The sequence below is a fragment of the Capra hircus genome, chromosome 22, assembly GCF_001704415.2.
Source record: "Capra hircus breed San Clemente chromosome 22, ASM170441v1, whole genome shotgun sequence".
NCBI lineage: Eukaryota > Metazoa > Chordata > Mammalia > Artiodactyla > Bovidae > Capra > Capra hircus.
Window position 1 is genome coordinate 17,145,914 of NC_030829.1, and position 26,292 is coordinate 17,172,205.

General features: G+C 44.1%; 1 protein-coding gene across 4 annotated transcripts in view; it reads left to right on the forward strand.

Annotated features, from left to right (window-relative positions):
* Window positions 10,853–26,292, forward strand: part of SRGAP3 (SLIT-ROBO Rho GTPase activating protein 3) — a 247,345-nt gene continuing 231,905 nt past the window's right edge. For all 4 annotated transcript variants that reach the window (XM_018038363.1, XM_018038364.1, XM_018038365.1 and 1 more), the window contains exon 1: window positions 10,853–11,652. In XM_018038363.1, the coding sequence (XP_017893852.1) occupies window positions 11,586–11,652 (67 nt within the window). In that variant the 5' untranslated portion in view covers window positions 10,853–11,585. The remainder of the gene's footprint in view (window positions 11,653–26,292) is intronic.

The window sequence follows — 26,292 nt, forward strand, 5'->3', positions numbered from 1 at the left end:
CCGAGAGTTACTATGATAATTCATTGACATAATGTATAAAAGGTTGGTGCAAAAGTAGTTGAGGTTTTGCATTGTTGAATTTTGCCATTTTATATTAGAATACAGTCTTAAATAAATGTGGTTATAGTATAGATAATTTTAATGTGCATTTCTTTCTTTGTGTTTTTTTGCTAATGGTTTATCTCATGGTGTGTATTTTATATTTATTTTAGACTATAGAAATGACGTTAGACAAAAAGCAAATTCGAGCGATTTTCTTATTTGAATTTAGAATGGGTCATAAAGCAGCAGAGACAACTTGCAATTTCAATAATGCATTTAGCCCAGGATCTGCTAACAAACGTACAGTGCAGTGGTGGTTCAAAAAGTTTTGCAAAGGAGATGAGAGCCTTGATGATGAGGAGCACAGTGGCTGGCCATTGGAGGGTGACAATGACCAATTGAGAGGATTATTGAAGCTGATCCTCTTAGAACTATATGAGAAGTCGCTGAAGAACTCAACCTTGATGAATGGTCATTCAGCATTTGAAGCAAATTGGAAAGGTGAAAAAGCTCAGTAAGTAGGTGCCTCATGAGCTGCCTGAAAATCAAAAAAATCGTCATTTCAAAGTGGCATCTTTCTTATTGTTCAAAAAAACAACAAACCATTTCTCAATTGGATTGTGTCACATGACAAAAAATGGATTTTAAGTGCTGACCAGTGACAACCCGCTCAGTAGTTGGATGGAGAAGAAGCTCCAAAGCCAAACACTTCCAAAGCACTTCCCAAAGCCAAACTTGTACCAAAAAGGTCACGGTCACTGGTGATCTGTTGTTCCTCTGACCCACTACAGCTTTCTGAATCCTGGCAAAACCATTGTATCTGAAAAGTATGCTCAGCAATTTGATGCACTGAATTGTTCAACAGAATGGGCCCAAGTCTTCTCCACAACAACACCTGGCCACATGTTGCACAGCCAACACTTTAAAAGTGAAACGAGTTGGCTTTGAAGTTTTGCCTCACCCGCCGTATTCATCTGACCTCTTGCCAACCGACTACCAGTTCTTTAAGTATCTCAACAGCTTTTTGAAGGGGAAACGCTTCCACACCAGCAGGATATAGAAAATGCTTTCCAAGAGTTCATTGAATCTGGAAGCACAGGTTTTTATGCTACAGGAACAGACAAACTTATTTCTTGTTGGCAAAAATCTGTTGTTTGTAATGGTTCCTATTTTAATTAATAAAGACGTGTTTGAGCTTAGTTATTATGATTTAAAATTCATGGTCCAAAACAGCGATTATGTTTGTACCAACCTAATAGCTTTGCACAGAGGCTGGCGCCTTGTTGGGGCTTCCTAAATGGTGACTATTATTACTATTATAATTCCTTAGGCATCTGATATTCTAGGGCCTGGTTATTGTCCAGATTGCATATAAGGCTATGTCCCCTGTCCCCTACTATAACACAGAGTCTTCTCCAGGTTAAGGACGGTTCATAAACCTTAGAGAAGATACAGCTTTTTTCCTGGAGCATCTCAGACCATGGGACTGGCAGTTTTCAGAGATGTGCCTTGAAGTATACTGTAGTCACACGTTCTGTTGTCCCTCCATGTCAGCTTTTTAGAGCAGGCCCAAGAGTGTTTTTTTCTTTTTTTTCACTCCCCTAATAACCAGATCCTTGAAAGCATCTACTGACCATAAATGACATGGAGTCTCTGGGAAGTTCAACTTGAGCCATGCTTGCTCAGTTCAGCTCAGTTATCTTGTCTCTTAAGTCATTGTCTGTTCTCTGACTCATGCTCGGTACTATCTCAAGGCATCTGTGTCTGCTCCTTTCCCATCGGACCCTGGGCACAGTTAACAAGGTGAAGTGGTGCTTTCCAGAGACCTTGGAAGCCATATCTTTCTCAGTCATCATTTGGGGCTATTACAGGGGGAAGTATAACTTTGTCTTATTGTCATGGGATCATGTAGATGTCCTAATCCTCGCTCTGCAGAAATAAGATCAGACTGAATGTCTGTTCTGAATTATTTTTCTGCCTAAACGGAGCCCAGGAGGAATCCTAACTTGCAAAAAATATATTATTCAGCCCAATGCTGATTTCATTTCCTAAAAGAGATTGGGTCTGAATAAGACTTTAATTAAATTCAGCCTCTTGACCTGACACTGACTTGGTTCTCCCTCCCAGTGCCTTCCAACACTAGACAAGGGAGGAGGAGGAGGAATAGACAAATAAAGCGATTCACATGAATTTTTAGGCCGAGCCACTTCCACATTCCGTAAAGCCCAAATGGCTGTATAGGAAACAGCTGCAGTATTTACTGGGGCTTGGTTAAGCATCATTACCATCCCACCTCCTCACAGGGGGAGTTCAGCTCCAAATGGAGTGCAGTGGAGGGAGTAATTGACTCTGCTTCCCTGGCACCTGGTGTTTCTGCCAAATCCCTGAGGTCACTGCAGCAGAGAAGCCCCCCTCCTGGGCTGGGTGGAGGGAGGCCTCAGGGCTTCTAGTGAGAGGGGGAGAGCAGAGCCAAGAGGAGGTCAGAAGGGATTTCATTGTTCACTTGCTCTATCTTTGTCCACTCACTCAAATATTTTTTTTTATTGAGCATCTACTAGAGGTTTGGTACTGTTTAGGCACAGGGAATATAATGACAGACATGCTCCCTGCCTTCTTAGAGCCTGTGTTTTAGAACAATATACAGTAACCACAAAATTTAAATGTAAACTCATTGAAACAAAATCAAATTGAAAATTCAGTTATGTAGCCACAGGTGTGCATTTCAAGTGCTCACAGGCTAATGGTCATTGTATTGGACAGTGCAAGTAAAGAACATTTCTGTCATGGCAGAAAGGTCCATCACTTCAGTTCAGTTCAGTCGCTCAGTCATGTCTGACTCTTTGTGACCCCGTGGACTGCAACACGCCAGGCTTCCCTGTCCATCACCAACTCCTGGAGCTTACTCAAACTCATGTCCATCGAGTTGGTGATGCCATGCAACCATAATAAAGTGGGTGGGGTGCAGAGGGTCATGAAGTAAACAATCATATAGGTAAATAAGGTAATGTTGAACATAGTGGTACTATGAAGACAATAAAACAGGGGAATGGGCTAGAGTTGCCTTTTGAGTAGGGTGGTCTGGTTGGGCTTCTCTGAGAATTACTGAAGTGCTCACTGAGCCCCTGTTTGCCTTGACAGATGGGCCAAGAGCCTGGAGGGAGCTGGGGTGGACAGCAAGTGTTTGGAGCATTCTAGAAGTGTAGGAAAGCTGCTGTGGCTTGGAGTAGGGAACCAGAGGGAGAGCAGTGTGAAATGGGGTCAAGGGCAAGGCTGAGGCCCAGTTGCCTGGGTCATGGGGAAGAGTGTGGTGGGAGACTTCTTTAAACGGAAGCATCAGGATCTGATTTATTTTTTAAAAGCTTACTCTGGCTTTTGGGTTGGTCATGGATTGTAAGAAGACAAAGCTGGAGGCAAAGGGACCAGGAAGGAGGCTATTAAAGCTGTTCAGGTGAAAGAAGCTGGGGCTTGGCATGAGGGGCTAAGGTCAGCAGCTACCCCCAGAAAGGTAGCTCTGTGAGAGGTAATTTCCTCATTTGGGGACAATAATAGTACCCACTGTATGCTGTTACTGATACAAGGATAGAGTGAGGCAACATTTGTGATGAACCTAGTCTTCACAGCACCATAGTATGTGGCATTATCTTGTCTAACCCCTGTTATAGCTCTCCTGGATGATGGTAACAGTCTCTCTGCTTTCTAGTCTCTTGTCTTGCCTCATCTAGCCCAGTTTCTACACTGTCACTGGAATCACCTTTTCTGAAAGGCAACTCTGAAGAGGTCAGTTCCCTTCAGAGGCTCCTGACTGAACCTCAGCTAAACTCTTAACTTGTTAACATGGCTTAGGAGGCTCTTCACTCTGTGGCCCTTGTCTCTTTCAGGGATCATCTCATTTAGGCTCCACTTTGAGCTCAGGCTCCAACCTGCACTGATTATTACCTCTGGCCTGAGTCCTTGTAGATTGGTACTATGGTCTGAATGTTTGTGTCTCCTGAAAATTCACATGTTGGAATCCTAACACCAAATGTGATGTTATTAGGAGATGGGGCTTTGGGAGGTGATTAGGTCATGAGGGTGGGGCCCTTGGGAATGGGTTTAGTGCCCTTGTGTTAGAGACCTCAGAAAGCTCCCTAGTTCCTGCTACCTAGTGAGGATACACAAGAAGTCTGAGTTGGAAGGGGGCCCTCACTTGATCAGACTAGCGCCCCTGTGTCAAAGTCCTAGTCTCCAGAACTATGAGAAGTGTTTGTTGTTTGTCAGCCACCCAGTCCGTGGTGTTTTTTTATAGCAGCCTGAACAGACTAAGACTCTGGGCTACCTCACCAAGCACCGGTGACTATGCATTGTTGTGACTTGCCCCGTACCTTAGAATTAAAAACCTTTAAAAGGCTTAAGTACTCTAGTGTTGGACTTTCATCGGGTCAGTATATCAAGCCCTATTTTTCCCTTTTCAAGTTTGGAACCCACTGAGAAGTATCAGTAGATAAAGGCGAAACACAGAGGGAGATCTTGTTATTTATATAACAAGCACATAGGTGATTCCCTAGGTACCAGCCATCAGCTTGCCCATGGCCACACAGCTAGTGGGTGGCAGAACCAGGCTTCCAACCCAGCTCCAGAAACTTCTTGTTATTCTGATTCTTAAATTGTAAGCTTTGTTCATTATAAAATTACAGTGGAGAACATGGATTAGGTGCATGTCCAAAATGATGAACTAACTCTCTATTGCTGAATTGACTCTTTTAGCTGGTCTCAGCCCTCATAGGCGTATTACAGGGGCAGAGCTAACCCCACTCCTTCTGTAAGGGTGGTCCTTCCTATAAGCAGGGCGACCTGAAAAGAGAAGATTAAGGGGGTGAGCTCGGTCTCGCCTTCCATATTCACCGATCTGCTAAGTTACTTTTTCATCCTCCTGGGAAGAGTGCGTGAGAGATGGGGAGAATGGCCAAAGTGTTCACTGAGCTAAGGTGAAATGAATGGTGGAATAAATGTTCCCCTGAAACCCGTGGAGGCCAGTGCATTAGCGTCCTTGAAGTGGGCAAACTCTGCTGGCAGTGGAGTCAAGGGCTCAGGGGTTTTCAAGTCCTTCTCTCTGTTCTTCCAGAGTTGAAATTCTGAGGCCTAGCTGTGAATCCCTGTGCCTGTGACTGCTTTGCCTTTGGAGGGACAGGAGGACCTCTGGGCTGCATGTCAGGAACTGCTCTTCTTAAAATCCAGAGGACTTCTGTAGCATCACTGGCGGCCCTCCTCAGACTTAGTGACAGGTCCTGATTGCTAAGAGACTGATTTGTATCCTTTTCTTAACAGAGCCAAGTGGGCATGTGTCCAAGGCCTGAGGGTTCCAGTGTGTATCTCATTGTCTCTCAGTAGAGTGTGGCTCCTACATGGATGGGGAAAGAATATCAGATGGGTCAGGTGTCCTGGTTTCTTGCTTGGCTCTCATTTATTAGCCATAGGAGGCTGGAGAAGTCATTCAGCCTCCCTCTCCTTTCATTCCATCATCTGTAAAATGGCAGTGAAATTACTTATGTCAAAGGACTGTGTGAGGATCAAGATTATGGACAAGACCATGCTTTATAAACAACAAAGCCGGATAATTCCAAGCAGCTTTGTCATATTTTCCAGGAATCTTTTCTGTGAATCCCCCTTTCTTCTTTCCCATATCCTTTTCATGGTAGATACGTGTTGATTGCTCATCCAGTATCCTCTCTTTCTTCTTCTGGAACAGTACCCTGATCCTTTCTGGGGAATCTCTTGGGCCATGTGGATTGTTTGAATCTGACCCATCCAACAACTCCAGGGGCAGGCCCACAATCCAGTCCTGACCAAACAGAATATTTTATCCCTCTGGCCATACAGTCAGTTGCAAGGATTGCCGTGTGCCCCAGCTTGGCCCAATCGACCGTTCCTGGGGCTTTTGCTGGAATTCCTGGGAAGGACTTTGCCTTCCTTGCCAGAATTGCCAAACTTGGAGATTTAAGATTGGTGGGGGCCACCTTTGCCATCTTATGGGGAGCGCCTCCCACGATACAGGAAAGCAGAATGGAGAGCTGGAGTAAGATATGTCCTCTTAAAATTGCTAGAGCCCCTGGACCCAGCCATGCCTGATTTCATTGTGAATGAGGTGGATTAGCATTTCATTTTGATTTTTCTGACAGACTGTTGGTGTTTTTCTCATAGATTTGAAGGAAATTCTTTTGTTATCTTTTTTTTTTTTTACTGAACTGAAATACACAGAATATAAAATTAACCATTTTCAAGTATGCAATTCGGTAGCATTTAGTACATTTACAGTGTTGTGCAACCATCACTTCTATCTAGTTCCAAAAAATTTTCATCCTCACCAGATTGGATCTGTTAAGCAGTTTCTCCCCATTCCCCATTTCTCTGAGTCAGTGGAAACCATTAATCTGCTTTCTGTCTGTGTGGGTTTATTTATTCTGGATATGTCATATCAATGGACTCATACGACAGATGACCTTTTGTGTCTGCCTTGTCTCACTTAACATAATGTGTAATAGGGCATCCATACTGTAGCAGCATCAGGGTTTCATTCCTTTTTATAGCTGAATGATATTCCATTATATGGATAAAACATTTTGTTAATCCATTCATCCGTTGGTGGCCATTTGGATTATTTCCACCTTTTGGCTGTGGTGAACAGTGTTGCTGCAGCATTCGTGTACAAATGCATGCTTGAATTGTCTATTAGGGAAATGAGTCCTTGGTCTATGGTAGGTATTGGGATTGTTGTTTCTCAGTTTTCAGTTTGTCTTTGACTTTGTTTATGATGGGTTTGGCCAGGCAGAATTTTGAAGAAATTGCTCTGTAGTTGAATCTGTCAGGCTTTTATGGCTTATGGGTCTTGTGACACAGGAATGTTATTATGCTTGAGGTTATAAAATAATTCTTCCATTAAAACTGCCACTTATCTACTCATATCAGTGAAACAGGGATCAAAAACGGCTGCACTTGGCCCCCACCCTACCCCGGGGTTACTGTGAGGACCAAATAAGAGAAAAGGCTTTCTAAAATGGAAAGCAGTATATACACACAAGATATGTTGTCATCATCACTATTAATTGTATCCAATTCTGGCACTAACTAGCTGAGTTCTGTTGTTGCTTTCATTTTCCAGAGCAGAGATTGAAGGGCAGAATTATTCACCAAGTCAGCCAAGGATGCATTAGTTGGTAGCATTGGAGAATGTCACAAAAGATATCAATTCTTATTAGTTATCTTGGGAGTGTTTCATATTCGACCAGAAAAAAAAAAATGCCTTAAACCGAAAGTTATTGGTCATTCTTCCTCCAAGTAGAGTCTTTTTTTTCCCCTACCAGGAAAAGAAACCAGTTTAGTGGGTTTTATGTTATTCAGCTGTAATTGTAATTTAAGCCTCATCAATGGCCATTTGTGACATGTTTGCCTTATATTTTAAACTCCACATTTTTTTTTAATGGCAAACTTCAGATTGAACACGGTATTGATTGAAGAAAAATGTCACTACTTGACAGCAATTATTCCTATGCTTATTGTTCTGGGATATAATAGTCTGCTGGTTGAGTCCTTCGGCTCTGATGTGGCCAGATGTGGGCTTGCAAATGATTCAGTTATTAGCTAGTTGTGTGATCTTGGGCAGATTGCTGCACTGCTCTGTCCTCCCTGTTTACCCATCTGCGAAACAAGGGTGATTATAGCCCCTGACCCACTGATAAAATCTATGTCATTGATAACATTTCTGTAGAAAACTTGGCCCAGTGACTGTATAGAATGAGGGCTTGATAAATATTAAACATTAGTATAATTCAGGAATATTTAAAAGAATCCAGGAAATGAGCCTGAGGAAAGTGAAATATACCCTCCAAGGGGTATTCCCATCCTTGGAGGAGGGGTGGCACAGATCAAAGCACATGGCAGAGCCCCTGACCTTGCCACTTACGACATTTATTTTTGCCGCAATCTGGTTTCCTTTAATACCATGTGAAGGATAATCACCAGGAATGGTAGTTGGTTTTCATAAGTGAGGAAGAAGAGGTCGCATGGAAGGGAATGGTCCCTTCATGTGGTCACAGAGGGCAGCTGGGAGACTGGGGTGAACTGTGCAGAGGATTGGAAGGAAAAGAGCAAGGGCATTGTGCAAGGGGCCTGCCCAGGTCACACCACCTCTTCTTGGGGAGGGAAGATTCTGGGTACTGTGGTTTCATGGTATGTGCTGATGTATTCACAGGGGGTACAACCCCTTTCTTCTTCCTCTTTTCCTGCACCTATCCCAGGCATCTGTGGAGCCCCACCTCTGGTCCTAGACCCCAAATGGTTGGATGCTAAAAAGGAATACTCCGTGGACTTCTGCTGTGTTCCAGGCACTTGAAATTTCCTGTTAGATCCTATGCAAAGAGTGAGATCCCCACCATTTTACAAATGAGGAAACTGAGACTCAGTGAAGGCATAGAAGCTACCTAAGGTCCCTGTAAGCTGGAACCACAGAGGTGGGCAGGGAATCCAGTTTGTCACATCCCAAAATGCATGTTAATAACTCTGATTTTCCTTTGAGAGTCTAGTCTTGAGGCAGGGGTGCTAATCTCAGAGCACATCTGTCTCAGGTAACAAGTGTGGTTTTCACTGTTTTAAAACGGTCCAAAGTGGGGGTCGCTGTAGAGGGCCTGAGTGTGCTATGGGAAGGGAAAGGCAGGCGGTGACGGCACTGACTGTGGGCCAGTGGCATCTACTCGTGAACCCTGTAATCTCTTGTCTCTGGGCACAAAGTTATAGTAAACCCCATGACTCACCAGCTGGACTTCTCTCTTGCTTTCTCCAAGCATATCCCGTGTGTTCCCAACCATGCTCATACTGTTTGCACCATAGGAATGCCCTTCCCCTCCCCATTGCAGACCTGTGGAGACTCACTATAACTGCCACTTTGTCTAGGAAGCCTCAGTGGACTAGCATGGATAACCTATTAATTTCTGAACCCCAATCAAATCATTCATTATACACTCAGAAAAAAGCAAATCGAAGATTATTTTTAGAAATTTGTGAAAATACCAAATTTGGGAGGCAATGCATGTTATTAAAAAACAGAAACCTTACTTTGCTGAAAAAGGTCCATCTATTCAGAACTATGGTTTTTCTAGTAGTCACGTATGGATGTGAGAGCTGAATCATAAAGAAAGCTGAGCACTGAATAATTGATGCTTTTGAACTGTGGTGTTGGAGAAGACTGTTGAGCGTCCCTTCGACCGCAAGAAGATCAAACCAGTCCATCCTAAAGGAAATCAGTCCTGAATATTCATTGGAAGGACTAATGCTAAAGCTGAAGCTCCAGTACTTTGGCCACCTGATGGGAAGAATCAACTCACTGGAAAAGACTGTGATGCTGGGAAAGATTGAGGGCGGGAGGAGAAGGGGACGACAGAGGATGAGATGGTTGGATGGCATCACCGACCCGATGGACGTGAGTTTGAGTGAGCTCCAGGAGTTGCTGATGGACAGGGAGGCCTGGCGTGCTGCATGCAGTCCATGGGGTCACAAAGAGTCGGACACGACTGAACGACTGAACATATTAATGACTATCTTAACATGTGAAATTCCAGGAGCAGCAACCCTGTAGTGCTTGATTTCATTTTTACGGAACAGATCTTATTCTGCCTTGAGTGAGTGTGAAATGCGTTTACTCTCCAGTAGAATGCAGCAACCTTTGCACATATGCATGGGCAGAATCTGGTGTCATACAGCACGGGAGCGAATGCTGGTGACTTTGGGCAAGTCACCTCCCGTATCTGTGCCTGTTCCTTCACGGGCACTATGTTATGGGTTTGCTGAGGGGTATTCTGAGTGCTTATTATCATGCTCCGTGCTAAGCTTAGCTTCACATTCTTACTTGAGCCCCCAAGAGCTCGCTCATTCCTGAAGGCCCCTACCCTGCAATACTTTTTCCTCACAGCACTTATCATCTTCTATCATACATAAATTTCTCATTTTGTTTATCTTTCATCTTCCCCTCCTAGGGCCTCTTGCCTTGCACAGTTCCAGAAGGCACCATTCATGATGCATTCTGAGCTCTGCTTGGGGCTGATTTTACTGAGATTATTACCATGACTAGTGCTGACTTCCCAGAGTTGGGTGATGTGGAGACTGTGGAGCTCCAGAAGTGGGGAATCTTTTTTTTTTTTTTTTGCCTAGTTTGATCATTGCCATGTCCCCATACCCAGAACGATGCCTGACCTATATTAAACTGAAATACATGTTGAAAGAAAGAATGAAAAAAATCCTCCAAAAAGAACCATTTTACTGGTGAGGAAACTGAGGCTCAATGAGTTATTGATTTGCCCTGCGTCCTGCTAAACCCTTGTCCTGAGGTGGCTGGGTTTCCAGCAAGCCTGCTCCCAACGGCTTTGCAAAGCTGCATGTCTGAGACATTTGGCATTGTCCCTGCCGCCCCATAATGCTCCACAAATATTAATGAGCTTGCCTACATGGATCAGCCCCTCTCCTCCGCTAGACAATCAGGCAGAGTGACAAACTGTCACATAGCCTTTGCTTGAGAAATTGAATTAAATTGCATGTTGCAAGAAAAAGGTGGACCTTTTGGAGTTTTTGGAGGAAGAATTCCTAACCCAACTGCCAATGGTAGGAGTCTTCAGGGGCCTCTCAGGCCTCCCCAGCCCAGTTCTTTTTCCTGCCTCCTTCCCTTTTGTGAGCCTTTCTTCCTCTTTTTGCTTGCAGTGAGTTCTGCTCTCCTGTAGGCTACAATGTGTCAGTTGTTATAAAATCCGGGAGGTGGAGCTTGATGACGAGAGCGGTGGGGGAGCGCTCAGCCAGCCCTGCAGGGCGTGCAGTCCAGCCTCCGGTTCACCGGAGCTTAAGTCTTGCAGCAGGAGAACTTCCACCTCGCTCTCCTGGCTTTGAGCCTCACTGTATATTGGACCAGAGGCGCCGAAGGGAGGGAGGATGCGAGATGATCGGCCCTTTGGCAACCTGACCATCTCTTTAACAGAGCCTTGGAAAACCAGCCGGAGGCTGACTGCAGGACCAAGGAGGCGCCGCGCCTCTTGTGGATGTGTGTGTGTGTGTGTGTGAGTGTGTGTGAGAGGGTGAGCGGGTGTGAGGGTGTGTGAGTGTGCATCACTACTGCGTGTGTGCATGGCTGGATGAGTGCACCAGTGCACGCGTGAGTGTGTGACTGTGTGTGTGTGTGTGTGAGAGAGAGAGAGAGTGTGTGAGAGTGAGTGCTCTTGGTTATTATTTTTTTGGAAGAAAAATCTTGAAAATCTCCGGCAGGTTACTGTGCTCCTAGGGTGGTGGTTCTTCTGCAAGAGGAGTTGACCAGACCAAGCTACTTGAGACATTTTTCTCGCCAAGTAAAGAGAAATTTCCTCTGAGAACGAGAGGGATTTTTCCGCTGGCTCTGCATCTGAGTGAAAGAGATTAGCCCCCTACACCTGTGAAATCGACCAGAGCCGTGTGATTACTAGGGTTGGAGCGAGGACTCGGGAAGAAAAGGAGCAGTAAATCCAACAGCCTGTCAGTGCCTTTGGCCACATTGGAAGATGTCATCTCAAACTAAGTTCAAGAAAGACAAAGAAATCATTGCCGAATATGAAGCCCAAATAAAAGGTGAGATTCGGGCTGGGGAGTCATGCCTCCCCTCCCCTTTCCTTCTCTTGCTTTGGCTTTTTTTCCCTCTTTTCCTCCCTGCCATCATGAAATGTTGTTATGCATCAATAATCTTATTGTGAGGAGGAACAGTGGCAGCTGCACAAGTCCGGACTGGTTTCGACTGCAGAGAGCGCTGGCGCTGGGAGTACGGACTGTAGAACGGGCGGCGATCACTGCATTGCAGGTGTGTGAGGAGGATTCTACACCCGGCTTTAGGAGTGTCTCAGATACTCCATCATCTTGGCCGTGGCATGTTACTCTTAGGCCATTTTGACGTCACTGCCAAAGACAGTTACTACCTCCTCCCCCCGCCATGCAAAAAGCCCCATAATAAGATGTATATTTTTTGTGATCTGCTTTTTTTTTTTTCCTCTTTCTCCTTTCTGTTTTTTGTCATTGCTTTGCCTCTGCCCCTTTCTCTGGTCTGGAATTCACATGCGTATACTATGGGAAGCAGCATCCCTGGGCTGCACTTCTTTGTCGGGGTTGCCATGGATTAACTGTTATGGAGCATATTGATCCAAACTAATGCAGGCATTTAGGCATAAAGAGGGAGCTCAGTGCAGAAAATGTATTGTCTCGCAGTGTGCGGCCCCCATCACCGTCTGTGCGTTAGTGTTTAGGGTCATCAGCCTTCATTGAAAACCAGCAGTTCAGTGTGCCGGCTGGTAGATGCTGCCTGGCTTCCGTAGTGTCAGTGAAAGCCTGCCAGGAGGGTGAGATGACCTCTGGCTGCTTGTTCCAGCTTTAGTGCCACTCACGGGGTGCACACTCCTCTCAGAAGCCGCTCCCTAAATCCACACTAGCAAGGGGAAAGAGGAAACCAGACACAATTGCATAGACAAATTCAGGTAGATTCCTTATTCAGGCCAGACTGGGGCTTCTCGCACCCTTGTGAGTCCTAGGCTCAGCTTTGGCAAGGAAACCATGAAAACACCATCCAGCATGCTCACCGTTTCTTTTAGGATATACCCTAAGGGAAGCCTGGGCCTCTCAGCATCTGATTTCCTTCTGGTCATGGTTCTCCTTGCTGTGACATAGGGTGTGTTGTGATCTCTTGTAGAAAGAGTAAGGACCGAGTACATCTTCAGGGGATGCTGATGCCTGCCCCCACCCCAGGACTATTGTGCAAGTTGGTTATTTGTTGCTCTGGTGACCTGAGGTTCCACACCTACTTCTAGGTGCTGCTGCTGCTCAAGGTTCAGTGACCCAGGAAGTCGGGTGGCTTCCCCAGGAGCGTTGGGAGGTCGCGCATCACAGCTGCTGTCCATGCTTCAGATGCTTGGGAAACTTTGGGAGGGGAGCAGCCCATCAGGGGAGAGCTTTGTTTTTTTCCAGCCTTGCCAACCGTCTTGTGTCTTTTAGTTCTGGTCAAACCCAGCATGCAAATCACCTCTCGGTAGACCCCAGGGAGAAATGAGCAGAAAACCCTGCTCTTCCCTGGGCTCCTCCTCTGCAGTTTTCAGTTCACTGTGGAAAACAGTGACTTACAAGGTTTCAGCCTTGCTGAAAATTTAGAAATCCACCCTTTTATTGGTCAGAGATCTGAATTCTCTGACTGCTCAATACAGAAGCCTGCACACTTTTTAGGGAGTTTATGTTCTGTAAGACTAATCAGGCTGATTTTTATTTTTTTCTTTAAAAACTGAGTTTCCCATGAAAAATGCCATCAGAGAGAAGGGTAGGCGGAGCTTGGGACAGTTTGGGGTTTTTATAAGCATCGGCTTGGTAGGAAATGTACTTATCTCATTTTTGAAGGATTGCTACCACTGGGACCGTGAACTCTGCTTGAAGATCAATTAAGCATTTGTAGCTCTGAGTGATTCTTTTACTTTTTACCTTTTGTGTTTATTTTAACGTCTAAATAGCAAGGGCAGGGTAATGCATTTCAGCAGGAAATTTGTCCAAATGATCTTATCTCTTCTAAACTCTAAATGTCTTTGCATTCTGGTTAAAAGAGTTTCATTTTATTCCTCTAGGGTTGACATCCACACCATTTAGATCAGGATGCTACCGTGCCTGAAATTGGAATCTTTTCTGTCAAAATTCTATTTTTTCATCATCATCATCACCTATTGATGTGTGTTCAGGGCTCGATAGTTTCCAAGGCTCACTCCCAGACCTCGCCCCTCTGGGCTTATGCAAAGTACAGACAGAGTTTGTAGGAGCTCAGTCTTAGAGATGAGGAAATGGAGGCCTTGTAATGTTAAATGACTTGCCCAAGGTCACAAGGTGGGAAATGTGAAGGCAGTTGGTTTCCTTTCAGGCCCAGTGTCCCCGATACATTGTTTGTCTGAAGCTGCCCCTTGAAGGACTGATGTCAGTAGCAGATGGCAGTTTTGTGGTGGGGACCGGCTGCCTCCCAGTCACAGGCCATTGTTTACCCTCTTACTTTCCTCCCTTGCCTTTGTTGCTGGCCTCTGAAGAGCGTTTGACCAGTCATCAAAAATAATGCCTGACGCCAATTACCTTGGATATCATTTGGCCAGTTTGGCACAAACATTCCACCTAGTCTGACGGATTTTGTCCTCTGTGCATTTTGTGGGGGGGCTTTTGATTTTTAAAAGTGATACTGAGTTCTTTGTTGGCTTAGTCCCTTTTTTCTCTTTTTGAAGAATTTACTGACTGGAACAAAGGGGACTGTTTTCCAAGTTCTTTTTCCAATTGTGAAAAATTTCGGACTCATGCCTTCTCTTGCCTAATCAGACCCTTGAATCCCTTTAATTATATACCTGTGACACAATAGACACCATATGCTTGCACATTCCCAGTGATGGGAAACTCACCACTTCCCAAGCCCACATATTCCATTTTTAGACCACTCTGGCTGTTGTAAGGAGATTTTTATGTTGGGTTAAGTATGTCTCTCATCCACCTTTTGGTTCTATACCTTGGGACTTCATAGAACGAGACAGATGCTTTTTCCCCATGACTGCCCATTGGATATTTGCAGACTCTGGTCATCAACCCTGAACCATGATTCTCATTTGCTCATGCAAGGTAGTTCACTGCTGCTTTATCATCTTAACTCTCTTTTGGATCTTCTGCATCCTGGGTTGCAAACTCCAGGCCTTTGAGTGCTTGGCAGAGAGAATAAGTGAGTGAAGCTGGCCAAGTAAGATTATTTGTGGCAGTTGGCCTACCACCTCAGCCAGGGCAATGTAAGAAGGGGGTGGTGATTATGATTGGCCTGAGAACACATGTCCTGTCCAAATGGGCAGTCACTACTTGGGTTCAACCAGTTGTTACTGTTTAGAATGTAGGCCCAGCCAGATCTTTCAGTTTTTCAACAGATGCCATTAATCTGGATTAAAGCTTTATGCTTTTAAAGAGATTTTGCCGAATGGACCTGCAGAAGACTGTACTGTCAAAAATCTTCTTCAAGAGTGATACTAAGTTATAAGTGAGACGCTTTCAATGTGGTCAGAGAAAGAAAACAACATCACTTCCTAATTTATGGTGTATGTAATGCTTCTATTAATATAGCTCAAGGGTTGAATTAGCCCTTTTCACTGCCCACTCTCTCATTGCACCATATATATTGTATCTGCTATGTTTCTCCAACCCACTGGGCTAGGAGCCTTATCAGAGAGAAGAAAATGAAATGAATTTAATTTGACTTGTTCTTGGTGACCCTGTGCTGGCTCCGAATGGATATTGTTTCTTGTCTGAGGTGTTCACAAGTGTTCCTTTATGAACCTGTTCAGGAACCCTGCTGAGAGTGACACCATATTCTCCAATCTGAAACTGGCAAACTCAGACTTCTTTCCCCCTTTGAAAATCAGAACATTTTCCCATCTCCAGCTTTTTGGCACTTATCCTATCTTTCACAGTATCCTCAAAGATCACTGATAGTGTTTGGTAATCTTATTCACAAGCATTTTCCAGTAACCTGGGTTCTAATTCATCTGCTGTCAGATATAATGGTCTGTTCTGCGTTTATTCAGAGTTCAGATTTCCATTTCATCCTAATAGAAAATTAAAATAGAAATTCAGTGATTGATTTCAGTGTTTGTTTTTTTAATTACACATCCATATTCATTTTAGGCCATCTTTTTAGTGGCATAAATCTAGAATTGAGGGGAAGAAGAGCAGGTAACGAAGACGACCACAGAGAAGCATTTATTTACTCACTCACTTACACATTTACTCAGTGAACACTGAGTGTCGACTTTGTTCTTAGCCTTGTGCTGAGTGTTGTGAGAGATGCAAAATATATAATATATCCTTAACTTCCAAGAGTTTTCTTGGAATATGGCAATAAAATCAGTGAAGGAAAAGAAAGAAAAATCTAAAATCTAAGAACCTCCCAATTTAGCATGAGAATGAATTTAATCTTAAGGAGATTATGCCATAGAGTGATTGGACAATGACCTTAAGAGCCATCATCACCTTCACTGGCTTCAGTGAGGAAAGTAGGCTGGGCTGGGGAACAGTGGGGAGTAGTGGGGACTGTGGCTGACTAGGGAGCTCATTTAGAGGAGGCAGCCCCTGCTCAGTTCTCCTGTCATTACTGCGAAGGGATGTAAGCCCAGAGTGGTTAGTTCTTTCAGTGTTTCCAGAGCATCTGGATTTCAAAACAAAATCTCCTAATTTTTATTTTAAATATTTAGAAATTTAACTTTTAAAACATTTAAAAAATGAGGTTGTTTTTTCCATTATTGAGCTGTAAGAGTTCTTTCTACATTTTGGATACAAGTTCCTTATGAAATAAAAGATTTGTTGGTTCCATTCTGTTGGTTATCTTTTCTCTTTTCTGATGGAGTCCTTTGAAGTGCAAAAGTTTTTAATTTTTATGAAGCTTTATCTATTTTTTCATGTGTTTGGTGTCATATCTAAGGATTCTTTGCCAAATCCAAGGCCATGATGAAAATCTCCAAATTTTTAAGAGGTAGTGCCAGTTTATAAGAAATGCTTTGCTTTCTGAATGAATCTGTCAGTAGGAAAGCTTCAGCCCATGCCCACCAGTCTTCACCTTCTGGCCTACAAGTTGAAGTCCATAAAGGGTCTTGCTGATGAGAGCTTACCTGCTGATGAGTTTACCTCATCCAGTTTACCTGTTTCGTCTTCAGGTGTTTTCCTTATAATAGGCCTGTGCTGTCATAACCACATTAGAATGATTCCTTGTCTCTGACTCCTCCGTACCTTTTCCCACCTCCAAATATTTCCCCATTTGTGCCTTTATTCTGCTTAAAATGTCTTCCCTCTCCCCCCACCGCCACTTTTTTGGTTTGGTCAACTCCTGACTATCCTTCATTGCCTGTTCAAATGATCCCTCTTGCATGATGCCTTCCTAATAACTCTTCCAGAATCATATTGGCCTTTCTCTTCTGGATTTCATTATCCTTCATTACAATTTTGTGTTCAGTATTTTGGCCACGAACTCTTGAGAAATGCTTATGGTGATTCTCATTTCCCCCATGTGATTGGTGTACAATCAGTTGAAGCAGTGGCTAATAATTGCTAAGAAGAAGTTTTACTTTTCTAACTCACAGCCAAGCTCAAGTTGGAGTTATATTTTCTTTGATATTTGTCTTAGCTTGGGTCGCTATAACAAAATACCACAGGCAGCTGGGAAGCTTAAACAACAGACATTTACTTCTCACAATTCTGGAGGCTGGGAAGTCTAAGATCAAGGTGCCCACAGATTTGGCTCCTGTTGAGAGCACGCTGTCCTGCTTGTAGCCTTCTTGCTGTGCTCACATGGTCTTTCCTCTGTGTGGAGAGAGAGAGCTCTCTGTCCTCCTCTCCTTAGAAGGGGACTAATCCCATTATGAGGGCACCACACTCATTATCTCATGTGAACCTAATCACTTCCCAGAGGTCCCGCCCATCTCCACACACCATCATGTTGGAGGTTAGGGCTTCAACATGTGAATTTTAAGGGGAAACACCAAGCATTCAACCCCTAACAACATCATATTTTCTGTGCCATTGAAAGTAGGGGTTTTATTTGTTAAGGGAATATTCTTCATGGTTTGATGAATTTCCTTGTTTGTCCCTGATAGGGGAGATATTTATCTATGAAGATTGGATGAAGGGTGATGTGTTTAAAGTCAAGGTGATGTCTATGATGTTCATGGTGGGAAGTTGGTTGGGGAGCATGGCACATCAGGTGCCTCCCAGTCAGGAAATCAGTGGATCTGGGGTGTGTATTGGAGTTCTCACCACCAGAGTTTATATGTTAGGGGCTACTTTTCCTTTCCAGAAACCTCTATTATTTGCTCTTTCATCCATTTACTCACCATTCGTTCAATGACTGTTACAAGCCATGCTTCAGGCTATACAGTTTTGTTTAGCGATGGGATGTAATTAATTTTTATTTATCTCTAAGTCTCAGTCATGCATATGGTGTCTCATTTTGTGATCCCCTAAATTCTGGAAAATAGTCATTACTATTACTATCTTATAGATAAAACCTGAAATCCAGAGAAATATGTTGTATTAGATTGCACAGTGAGTAGTGGCAGAACTAAGGTTTAAATTGGAGGGGTCTGACTTCCAGCTGTGCAGGGAGGCAAGAAATATGCCAGGGCAATTCTGCTTTGAAACCCAGGGGTTTCTTCACTGGGGGCCAGTCTGGGATGGGTCTCAGTCTTTGACTTCCTGCCTTTCCTAGCCCTTCTACAATCCTTCTGATGAAACCTTGCCTATCCCCCAACTTGAGGCTGGTTAACTGTGTGAGATCCCTTTCTCCCACCCCAGGAAGTCATCTTTGAAAAAGTACCTACTGGAATATTGATAGAGGCTCCACCAACCTGGAAACACAGAACCAGAAATCTTAGATGTCTGCTGGTCCAATGCTCCCACTCTTTTATTTCCCTCCAGATGTGGAGACTGATGTTCAGAGAAGAGTTCTGGCTTGTAGGCACTTCTAGACCATGTTTCCAAAAAGCTGTTTTGCTTGGTTCATTGCGGTAACCTTGTGCCTAGCATCTCATTGGTGATCAGTAATGATATTGCATTGAATTGCTCCAGTGGGTGGGGCAAGCCTGGGTGGTGGTGGTTGCCTGGGAGGCAGAGCAGAGCAGTGCCTTGGAAAACACAATGAGGTGAGGATAGAAGAGGGTAAGGATTGAAGAGGTCAGGAGGACATGAGGTTAGGCTGGTTCAGAAACTGGGTCCTGTCCTTGTAGCTGCCAGGAAGTTGGGGGATAGGGGCTGACTCTTAAAGGTGCTGAGTTTAAATTCAGAACCTCTGGCCTAATACAGGCCACAGCAGGCTGTATTCTGGGCTCTATTTCCCTTGTAAATGATTTGTTCCTGATGGCTTGTTGGTGTTTATAAAATTTCTTGGCTGGCCCAGGAGTGGGGTTTTGGCTCTGTTCTCTTAATTTGTTTAATCATTAGGCCAATTTATGTTTGGAGTAGTGTTCCCTGAGGTGTATTCCATGAAATTGGATGTAAAGAGGAATTGGGTGGAAAAAAATAGTTCTGTGGTCAAATAGGTTTTGGAAGTTCTAGTATGAAGTGAGTTAAATAGGCTTGTTTCCCACAGGACTTATGGGAACCTTGAATGTGTTAAGTATGAACTGCCAAGAAGGGGCCACAGATGTTCCTCAAACTTTATTCAGTCTTGTAAACCTTCATGGAATATCCACAAGACTGTGTTCTGAAGGTTGACAATGTCGGGCTATAGTTTGTGGGTTATCCAGTTTCTTTCTCTTTTTGCCTTTTACCCAGTTCCCTAATTTTTATAGTTTCCTAACAGGACAGTGTGGAGAAGGGAAGCGATAAAACAAATGTGTATCTAGCTCAGATAAATGATTTCAATGTGGTGTTTTGAGGTCACTTAGAAAATGTGGGTTTTGACATTTCCAATTACTGGGCGCTCAACCATTGATTTAAATGGTAATTTGGCGACAGCTCTTTCTGATCAATATGTGTGGCATGTACACGTGTGCCCGGCTGTGTGTGACAGTTTAGGGGGTGCCCTCAGCTACAGGCAGCGTTCAAGGGGCCTTGAATGGACCTGGGTGCCACCCCTGGGATAGCGCAGTCGATGCCAGGTGATAATGGTGCAGATGGACACGCAGACGCCCACAGCCTATGGAGCCTCAGAGGAAGCAGTCTCAGCCCCAAATCCAGGTGCAATAAAAATATGCTTTTCTTTATTTTTCTGTAACTTGACTTACATTTCACATCTCTATTCTGCTGGAAATGACAGAAATAAATCTAAGGGGATTGGTTTCTTCTTGCCTTCTCCAGCGTTGTGGCCCAAGGTCCAGGGGGGCTGGGGTAGTGCCAAGGGGACATCTGTTGTGGTTTATCATCAGCCTACTTTGGCAGCTACTGAGATATCCTCCTTCCTGCTGGATCCGCAGTGGTCAGTCCTGCACTGATACTTCTCTGTTCCAAACCTGAGGCCACTTTGCTCGTTCCCCTCAGCTCCTTCTATGAGATATGCAGGCACCAGGAGTCGTCCTCAGGCTCCCGTACCATGCTGGGTCATGAGAGTCTCTGGACATTTGCCTCAGGCTCATGTTGCCACTTACTTCTCCTCCAAGGCCTCCCTAGGGTGCCACCTGGGGAAGTGGCCCAGCTCCTCCAGCCTCAGATTCTGCAAATATATGTGGGCATTCTGTCATCACCCACTCTCCCTGGGCTTGTCTAAGGTGAGATAGGGTGGGGATTATTTTCTTAAAGATCCATAAAAACTACATACACCTTGTCTGACAATCTCCTGAAACCTGTATCTGTGTGAGGAGGAGGGGAGGGGAGGGGAAGGGGGTTAATAGGGGTGGTCCTCTGGCTCTTTGTCATAAGACTTTCTTTCAGATCTTTTGTCCATAACCCACATTCTTTCTCTTCTCCCTGAGAACTAGGGTTTTGAAAGTCAAAAGCCAAGAATTGACTCTTTCCCTGTATTATCCCTGAGGCACTGAGTAGAGAATGCCTTCCCTGCCTCAGTAATGTTCAGGAAATCTAAGGAAATATGAGAGAAAAACCTTCAATACTCCATCCCTATCTACACTATCCTGGCCCAGTCCATCACCACCTCTTGCTGGGACCATGGCAATATCCCCCTATCTCAGAGTTTTTCTGCCTCCACAACTTCTGATGTTTGGGTCTGCATCATTTTTTTGTTGTGGGAGCTGTCCTGCACCATGTGGGATGTTGAGCTGCATCCCTGACCTAATCCACTTGATGTCAGCAGCAACACCCCCTCCCCCCACAAGTTGTCACAACCAAAAATGTCTCTAGACATTGGCAAATGTCCCCTGGGGGGGAATAAGCCCCAGTTAATGCCACTAAAAAACTGACAAATAGATTCAAGGTATTAGATCTGATAGACAGAGTGCTTGAAGAACTATGGACAGAGGTTTGTGACATTGTACAGGAGGCAGTGATCAAGACCATCCCCAAGAAAAAGAAATGCAAAAAGGCAAAATGGTTGTCTGAAGAGTCCTTACAAATAGCTGAGAAAAGAAGAGAAGCTAAAGGCAAAGGAGAAAGGAAAGATATACCCATTTGAATGTAGAGTTCCAAAGAATAGCAAGGAAAGATTAGAAAGCCTTCCTCAGAGATCAATGCAAAGAAATATAGAATGGGAAAGACTAGAGGTCTCTTCAAGAAAATTAGAGATACCAAGGGAACAGTTCACGCAAAGATGGGCTCAATAAAGGACAGAAATTGTATGGACCTAACAGAAGCAGAAGATATTAAGAAGAGGTGGCAAGAATACACAGAAGAACTATACAAAAAAGATCTTCATGACTCAGATAACCATGAGGGTGTGATCACTCACCTAGAGCCAGACATCCTGGAATGCGAAGTCAAGTGGGGTTTAGGAAGCATCACTACAAACAAAGCTAGTGGAGGTGATGGAATTCCAGCTGGGCTATTTCAAATCCTAAAAGATGATGCTGTGAAAGTGCTGCACTCAATATGCCAGCAAATTTGGACAACTCAGCAGTGGCCACAGGACTGGAAAATGTCAGTTTTCATTCCAATCCCAAAGAAAGGCAATGCCAAAGAATGCTCAAACTGCTGCACAATTGCACTCATCTCACACACTCGCAAAGTAATGCTCAAAATTCTCCAAGCCAGGCTTCAATAGTACATGAACCATGAACTTCCAGATGTTCAAGCTGGATTTAGAAAAGGCAGAGGAACCAGAGATCAAATTGCCAACATCTGCTGGATCTTCGAAAAAGCAAGAGAGTTCCAGAAAAACATTTACTTTTGCTTTATTGACCATGCCAAAGCCTTTGACTATGTGGATCACCAGAAACTGTGGAAAATTCTTCAACAGATGGGAATACCAGACCACCTGACCTGCCTCCTGAGAAATCAATAAGCAACAGTTAGAACTGGACATGGAACAACAGACTGGTTCCAAATCAGGAAAGGAGTACATCAAGGCTGTGTATTGTCACCCTGCTTATTTAACTTGTATCCAGAGTACATCATGAGAAACGCTGGGCTGGAGGAAGCACAAGCTGGAATCAAGATTTCCAGGAGAAATATCAGTAACCTCAGATGGGCAGATGACACCACCCTTATGGCAGAAAGTGAAGAAGAACTAAAGAGCTTCTTGATGAAAGTTCAGTTCAGTTCAGTTGCTCAGTCATGTCCAACTCTTTGTGACCCCATGAACCGCAGCACGCCAGGCCTCCCTGTCCATCACCAACTCCCGGAGTCCACCCAAACCCATGTCCATTGTGTCAGTGATGCCATCCAACCATCTTATCCTCTGTCGTCCCCTTCTCCTCCTGCCCTCAATCTTTCCCAGCATCAGGGTTTTTTCAGATGAGTCAGCTCTCTGCATCAGGTGGCCAAAGTATTGGAGTTTCAGCTTCAACATCAGTCCTTCCAATGAACACCCAGGACTGATCTTTAGGATGAACTGGTTGGATCTCCTTGCAGAGGAGATTTAAAAAGTTGGCTTAAAACTCAACATTCAGAAAATGAAGATCATGGTATCCAGTCCCATCACTTCATGGCAAATAGATGGGATACAATGGAAACAGTGAGAGACTTTATTTTGGGGGCCTCCAAAATCACTGCAGATGGTGACTGCAGCCATGAAATTAAAAGACACTTGCTCCTTGGAAGAAAAGTTATGACCAACTGAGAGAGCATATTAAAAAGCAGAGACATTACTTTACCAACAAAGATCTATCTAGCCAAAACTATGGGTTTTCCAGTAGTCATGTATGGATGTGAGAGTTAGACTAAAAAGAAAGCTGAGTGCTGAAGAATTGATGCTTTTGAACTGTGGTGTTGAAGAAGACTCTTGAGAGTTGGACTCTTGAGAATTGGACTGCAAGGAGATCCAACCAGTCAATCCTAAAGGAAATCAGTCCTGAATATTCATTGGAAGGACTAGTCCTGAAGTTGAAACTCCAATACTTTGGCCACCTCATGTGAAGAGCTGACTCATTAGAAAAGAGCCTGATGCTAGGAAAGATTTAAGGCAGGAGGAGAAGGGGATGACAGAGGATGAGATGGTAGGATGGCATCACCAACGCAATGGATGTGAGTTTGAGTAAGCTCCGGGAGATGGTGATGCATAGGGAAGCCTGGTGTGCTGCAGGCCATGGGGTCGCAAGGAGTTGGGCATAACTGAGTGACTGAACTAAAGTGAATGTCACTATTCCTAACTGATCTCCCTGCTTCTTCTCTTGTCTTCAGAGTCTGTTCTCCCCACAGCAGCCAGCAGTAATCCTTACACAACTTAATTTAATCATGTCACTTCCTAGTTTCAAACCCTCCAGTAGAATTTCACTGTTCAAGAATCGAATCCAAATGCTTAGCTGGGCTTGTGAAGCCATGCTCTGTCCATCTTGGACACCTCACCTCTCCACTTTCCAGGTGCCTTGAATCCTCTAAACTTGTAACCATTTTGAGACTTTGCACCTAACTTTTCCTTCTTGCTGGAACCCTATTAACCCTGTATTGTCACATGGCTGGCTCCTTCTAGGTATTTGACCCTTGCCTTGCCTATTATTTTCTGATCACCCAAGACTCAGGAGAGCACTTACAGCTCTAGGATATTTTTCCTCTTTAGATTTTTTCTCTTTTTTACCAGAATTGAAAGTCTATAAGAACAAGACTTGTTTCTCATGTTCATTTGTGTTTTATTAGTGCCTAGAACAACATTTGGTGTGTAATAGGTGACTGTGGGATTTGGTGAGTGAATGGTGAGAGTAAATGTCATTGTTCTGGACTGTGTACATAAGGACATGTAAATATTCTGCTTTGAGGTGCATGATTTGTACCAGAAATTACAGTTTAGAGGCACAAAATGGAGCAGATTCAAGCTTTCTGAAACCCTGACCAAGAGGTAATTCAAGAAGATGAAGAATCAAAGAAGGGGCAGTTGTGTCTCTGTAAAACTATCCAACCTTTGGCTTAGAAGGGAATGAAGTAGAGAGACCAGGGGGCCACTTGCAAGGATACTACAGGGAATTTAATATTTTCCATTAATTGAGTATGTGTGTAGCTGAAAGGGGGACACAAAAGGGGATAAAATATAGCCTCTGCCCCTGTCTTTGATGGACTCACAGTTTTCTAGGAAAGGTAGTTGAAGAAAAATAGATGAATCGGTTATGATACACTGTGGTCAGTATTGGGACAGTGCTGGAATCACACTGTGAAAACAGACTGAAAGTGACAGCTTTGTTGGGGAGAGGTGGAGATCTTCTGGAAGAAATGACTTTTAGGCAGGGCTTTGAAGGATGGGTAGAAGCTCTCCAAGTGTTGAAAGGCATTTCATGAAGAGAGGACAGCATGTGCAAAGGCATGGGGGTCATGAAGTACCCATGTCCTGGGTACTTGGACAGTGGTGAGAAGTCTGATGTCGCTAAAATCCAGAGTAAGTAGAATGGAGTGGGGGTAGGGGATGAGACCAGAAGTGACAGGAGTTTAAAGTTCATTTCTAGCCATTGGCTCTGTGAGTCTTTGATCTTAGAGATACTGGATGAAACTTATTTTTTGATAATATTTTTTTCTGATTTTGGATGTAATACATGCTCATTCTTTTAAAAGTTTTGAAAATACAGGGGGAAAAAAGAATCTAGAAGCTACTACTTGAGATAATCACTATAAAAATTCAATGTATTACCTTTTAGATTTCATACCTTTATCAAATCAGTTATATACATATATATAATAAAAAATGGGCTTCCCTGATGGCTCAGGTAGTAAAGAATCTGCCTGCAATGCAGGAGTCCCAGGTTCAGTCCCTGGGTTGGGAAGATCCCCTGGAGGAGGAAATGGCAACTCACTCCAGTATTCTTGCCTAGAGAATCCCATGGATAGAGGAGCCTGGCGGGCTACAGTCCATGGGATCGCAAAGAGTCAGGCACAACTCAGCAACTAACACTTTCACTTTCATCTATGATGGGATCATAGGTCTTTAATAGGTCTTTAATGAAAAGTTATAAAAATAAAGCTGAGAGGCACATCATCAAAGGCCTGTAGGACTATGGCTTGAAATAGAGTATGTCTTTACAATAAAGAGACTTTGCTAAGTAAGAACATCAATCAATATGCATGACCTCCCACATGTTTTGATGGTCCACAAGGGAGGGCTGGGGATTTGTTTGTTGGAAACCATTTTCTTGTGGTGATAGACTTGTGTGGCCATTTCTGTCCCACCAGAGTTATATAAAGCTCATCAAGAACTTCTCTCCACATCTGTTCCTACTACTTTCAGCTAAAAAATTTCCCCTTCCTTGTCCCCCATAGTCTCACTTCCCTGTTGGTACCCAGGCAGCTGTTCCTGCCTTTGGCAGGAAGTATTGAAAGGAGAATCCTGTCAAAGGCAAAGACTTAAGGCTCCACAGCAGGTTCCCCCTCCCCGCTGGTACTTTCCCTCATTGTTGCTCCTCTGCCTGCATCCCTGGTCATCAGTGGTGCTTTTGGGATTCCTGATTGCTGGTCTGCTCCCAGCAGTGGTACCTTGCTATTCCCCTTGCTTCTGATGGCTAGTGAGGGTATTTTCAGAGTATAGTTTACTGTTGATCAGTAAGTTTTCCAATCTTTTGCCAGATAGAAAGTCCTGGATCCCTGTCGGTGGATAGAGTTCCCGTGGAGGAGTTGTCCCCAGTGGGAGGGGACAGCTCCACAGGGGAATCTTCCATAGCTTAAAGTGCCTTACGTGGAACCAGAGACAGATGCCACGAAAGGACCTTCCCAGTAAAACACCTTAGCCACCTTCAGGGATACAAAACGGCAGGTGTCTCTTATCTGATTTCGTTTGTACTAAAGAACACAAATTGGCTGAGCACAACGTGGCTGCTTCCTAGCTGTCATCTCAGCAGGACATTTCCAAGCAGAGTTACCGGCATGTTACTTTTTAGTTCACAGAATCTTTATTTTGATCAGTGGTCTCTCCAGACAGCGTGTTTTGGATCTCCTGAAGATATATCATGTTGGAGAAACCAAGGCGGGACGACAGCCAGTCTCGCTTCTGACACCCGGTAATCCATTACTCCTTGCCTTCCCAGCCTGGTCATTTGGACTTCTGACCTTTTGCCTGATTGTGTTTGAGTTTATTTGTCCCTTGACAAAGCTACTCTAGGGCTTTTGTTTTGCACTGATCCTTCTGTCTCAGGCCTTACTCTGAGTACCTCTGTCTTGCTGGATCTC